Source organism: Calidris pugnax, unplaced genomic scaffold (genome assembly GCF_001431845.1).
Source record: "Calidris pugnax isolate Ruff unplaced genomic scaffold, ASM143184v1 scaffold1026, whole genome shotgun sequence".
Classification (NCBI taxonomy): Eukaryota; Metazoa; Chordata; class Aves; order Charadriiformes; family Scolopacidae; genus Calidris; species Calidris pugnax.
The window spans coordinates 15,117-19,370 of record NW_015091642.1 but is presented as its reverse complement, the minus strand read 5'-3'; the positions used below and the strand labels follow the sequence as shown (position 1 = coordinate 19,370).

Genomic DNA, 4,254 nt, shown 5'->3' with positions numbered 1-4,254 from the left:
GGCTCCCAGTGCCATCCCAGTTCTGCCCTGCCACCTCCCAGTAACTCCCAGTACCACCCAGGGGCTCCCAGTGCTGTCCCAGTTCTGCCCTGCCACCTCCCAGTAACTCCCAGTACCACCCAGGGGCTCCCAGTGCTGTCCCACTTCTGCCCTGCCACCTCCCAGTAACTCCCAGTACCACCCAGGGGCTCCCAGTACCGTCCCAGTTCTGCCCTGGCACCTCCCAGTAGCTCCCAATATCACCCAGGGGCTCCCAGTACCGTCCCAGTTCTGCCCCCCTCCAGGTGTCCACGATGGGGCCACCTCCTCTAGGTGTCCATGATGGGGCCACCTTCTCCTGGTGTCCCCCTCCTCCTGGTGTCCATGATGAGACACCTCCTGGTGTCCACCTCCTCCAGGTATCCACGATGGGACACCTCCAGGTGTCCATATGGGGCCACCTCCTCCAGGTGTCCATCTCCTCTGGGTGTCCATGATGGGGCCACCTCCTCCTGGTGTCCACCTCCTCCAGGTATCCATGAAGGGACACCTCCAGGTGTCCATGATGGGAACGTTCTCCAGGTGTCCATGATGGGGCCACCTTCTCCTGGTGTCCACAATGGGACACCTCCTCCTGGTGTCCCCCTCCTTCTGGTGTCCATGATGAGACACCTCCTCCTGGTGTCCACCTCCTCCAGGTATCCATGATGGGGCCACCTCCTCTTGGTGTCCACCTCTTCCAGGTGTCCACGATGGGGGCACCTCCTCCAGGTGTCCACGATGGGGACATCTCCTGGTGTCCACCTTCTCCAGGTGTCCATGATGGGGACATCTCCTGGTGTCCACCTTCTCCAGGTGTCCATGATGGGGCCACCTCCTCCAGATGTCCATGATGAGACACCTCCTCCTGGTGTCCACCTCCTTCAGGTGACCACGATGGTGCCACCTCCTCCAGGTGTCCACGATGGGGCCACCTCCTCCAGGTGTCCATGATGGGGCCACCTCCTCTAGGTGTCCATGATGAGACACCTCCTCCTGGTGTCCCCCTCCTCCTGGTGTCCACCTCCTTCAGATGGCCATTATGAGACACCTCCTCCAGGTGTCCATGAGACACCTCCTCCTGGAGTCCACCTCCTCCAGGTATCCACAATGGGACATCTCCTCTAGGTGTCCATGATGGGGCCACCTCCTCCAGGTGTCCACGATGGGACACCTCTCTAGGTGTCCATGATGGGGCCACCTTCTCCAGGTGCCCATGATGAGACACCTTCTCTTGGTGTCCACCTCCTCCAGGTATCCATGATGAGACACCTCCTCCTGGTGTCCACCTCCTCCAGGTATCTACGATGGGGATACCTCCTCTAGGTGTCCATGATGGGGCCACCTCCTCTTGGTGTCCACCTCTTCCAGGTGTCCATGATGGGGCCACCTCCTCCAGGTGACCATGATGGAGCCACCTCCTCCTGGTGTCCACCTCCTTCAGGTGACCATGATGGGGCCACCTCCTCTAGGTGTCCATGATGAGACACCTCCTCCTGGTGTCCACCTTCTCCTGGTGTCCACAATGGGGACATCTCCTGGTGTCCACCTTCTCCAGGTGTCCACGATGGTGCCACCTCCTCCCAGTGTCCACCAGCCCCTCTCCAAAAATCCCACCACGGGGTGAGGAGTGACCACATCCCACCTCTTTTATTACAAAGCGGGGTGACGGGAGGGGACACACACACACACACACACGTGGAGGACACAACCACCTCCCACCACTACCCTGATGGAAAAGCCTTGATGACCTTGACGTCGTCCAAGGGCCGGTCTTGGGCGTTGGTCTCCACCATGGCCAGGCGCCCCAACACCCCCATGCCCTGGCAGACCCTCCCGAAGATGCTGTGCTTCCCGTCCAACCACTGCGCGGGGCCCAACGTCAAGAAGAACTGGCTCCCGTTGGTGTCCGGTCCCGCGTTGGCCATGGCCAAGATGCCAGCACCTGGGATGGATGGACAGATGGACATCTTCAAGGTGGGGGTTGCTTTGGGGGGGTCTTTTTTTTTTTGGAAAGGGTACGGTGGGAGATGGGCCACCTCATGGATTAAGGGTCTGGTATCATGGGGGACATGGCAGCCCATGGTCAAGGTCCTGGAGGTCATGGCACCCCCTAGGTGGGGTTCCTGGGGGACATTCCACCCCATGGCCAAGGTCCTGGGACACATGGCACCCCATGGATGGGGTCTTGAGGGACATGTCAACCCATGGTCAAGGTCCTGGGAGACATGGCACCCTATGGATGAGGTCTTGAGGGCCATGTCAACCCATGGCCAAGGTTCTGGCATCACGGGGGACATCCCACCCCATGGCCAAGGTCCTGGCATCATGGAGGACAGGACACCCCATGGCCAAGGTCTTGGCATCATGGAGGACACGTCAACCCATGGTCAAGTGAGGTCCCATGGAGCATCATGGGGACATTCCACCCCATGGCCAAGGTCCTGGGGGTCATACCACCCCATGGATGGGGTCTTAGGGGACATGGGAGACATCCCACCCCATGGCCAAGGTGGTGGCATCATGGAGGACATGTCAACCCATGGCCAAGTGAGGTCCCATGGGGCATCATGGGGACATTTCACCCCATGGCCAAGATCCTGGGGGTCATACCACCCCATGGATGGGGTCTTAGGGGACATGGGAGACATCCCACCCCATGGCCAAGGTGGTGGCATCATGGAGGACAGGACACTTCATGGCCAAGGTCTTGGCATCATGGAGAACATGTCACCCACGGCCAAGTGAGGTCCCATGGGACATCATGGAGACATGCCACTCCATGGCCAAGGTCCTGGGGGTCATACCACCCCATGGATGGGGTCTTAGGGGACATGGGAGACATCCCACTCCATGGCCAAGGTGGTGGCATCATGGAGGACATGTCAACCCATGGCCAAGTGAGGTCCCATGGGGCATAATGGGGACATTCCACCCCATGGCCAAGATCCTGGAGGTCATATCACCCCCGGGGTGGGGTTCCTGGGGGACATTCCACCCCATGGCCAAGATCTTGGAGGTACCACCGCCTGGGTGGCGTCCTGAGGAACATGGGAGACATCCCACTCCATGGCCAAGGTGGTGGCATCATGGAGGACATGTCAACCCATGGCCAAGTGAGGTCCCATGGGGCATAATGGGGACACGCCACCCCATGGCCAAGGACCTGGAGGTCATGGCACCCCCTAGGTGGGGTTCCTGGGGGGCAGGGTGGAGGTGCCACCCCATGCCCAAGATCCTGAAGGTCATGTCACCCCCTGGGTGGGGCTCCTGAGGAACATGGGACACATCCCACCCCATGGCCAAGGTGGTGGCATCATGGAGGACATGTCAACCCATGGCCAAGTGAGATCCCATGGGGCATCATGGGGACATTCCACCCCATGGCCAAGGACCTGGAGGTCACACCACCCCCTGGGTGGGGTTCCTGGGGGAGAGGGGGGACATCCCACCCCATGGCCAAGGACCTGGAGGTCATACCACCCCTTGGGTGGGGCTCCTGAGGAACATGGGACACATCCCACCGTATGGCCAAGGTGGTGGCATCGTGGAGGACGTCAACCCATGGCCAAGTGAGGTCCCATGGGGCATCATGTGGACATTCTACCCCATGGCCAAGGACCTGGAGGTCACACCACCCCCTGGGTGGGGTTCCTGAGTGACAGGGGGGACATCCCACCCCATGGCCAAGGTCCTGGGGGTCATGCCACCCCCTGGGTGGGGTCCTGAGGAACATGGGACACATCCCACCCTATGGCCAAGGTCATGGCATCATGGAGGACATGTCAACCCATGGTCAAGTGAGGTCCCATGGGGCATCGTGGAGACATTCCACCATCATGGGGACATCCCACCGCATGGCCAAGGTGGTGGCATCATGGAGGACACGTCACCCCATGGCCAAGTGAGGTCCCATGGGGCATCATGGAGACATTCCACCCCACGGCCAACATCCTGGAGGCCATACCACCTCTGGGGTGGGGGTTCCTGGGGGGCAGGATGGAGGTGCCACCCCCAACGTTCTTCTCCCCTCCCGGTGGTGGCCTCTACTCACCGGTGAACTTCAGCTCGGGGTGCAGCTCGTCCTCAAACTGCTTCCCGTAGATGGAGGCACCTCCACGACCTGTGGGGAGGTCGGGGGGGGGTCAGGGAGATGGTGGGAGGGGATATGTTGCGGGGGGGGGGACATCGGAAGGCTGGGGGGGGGCCCACCGGGGCCGGGGGGGGCTCCTCCTT

At 61.0% G+C, this 4,254-nt stretch overlaps 1 protein-coding gene across 1 annotated transcript; it reads right to left on the bottom strand.

The window, feature by feature from the left end:
- Nucleotides 1–1,642: 1,642 nt before the first annotated feature.
- Nucleotides 1,643–4,157, bottom strand: PPIL1 (peptidylprolyl isomerase like 1; the record flags this gene model as incomplete). The annotated part of the gene is made up of 2 exons (XM_014961872.1): nt 1,643–1,963; nt 4,073–4,157. Coding segments are annotated over 2 exons (306 nt in total), but the record flags the coding sequence as incomplete, so codon positions are not given.
- Nucleotides 4,158–4,254: the final 97 nt, after the last annotated feature.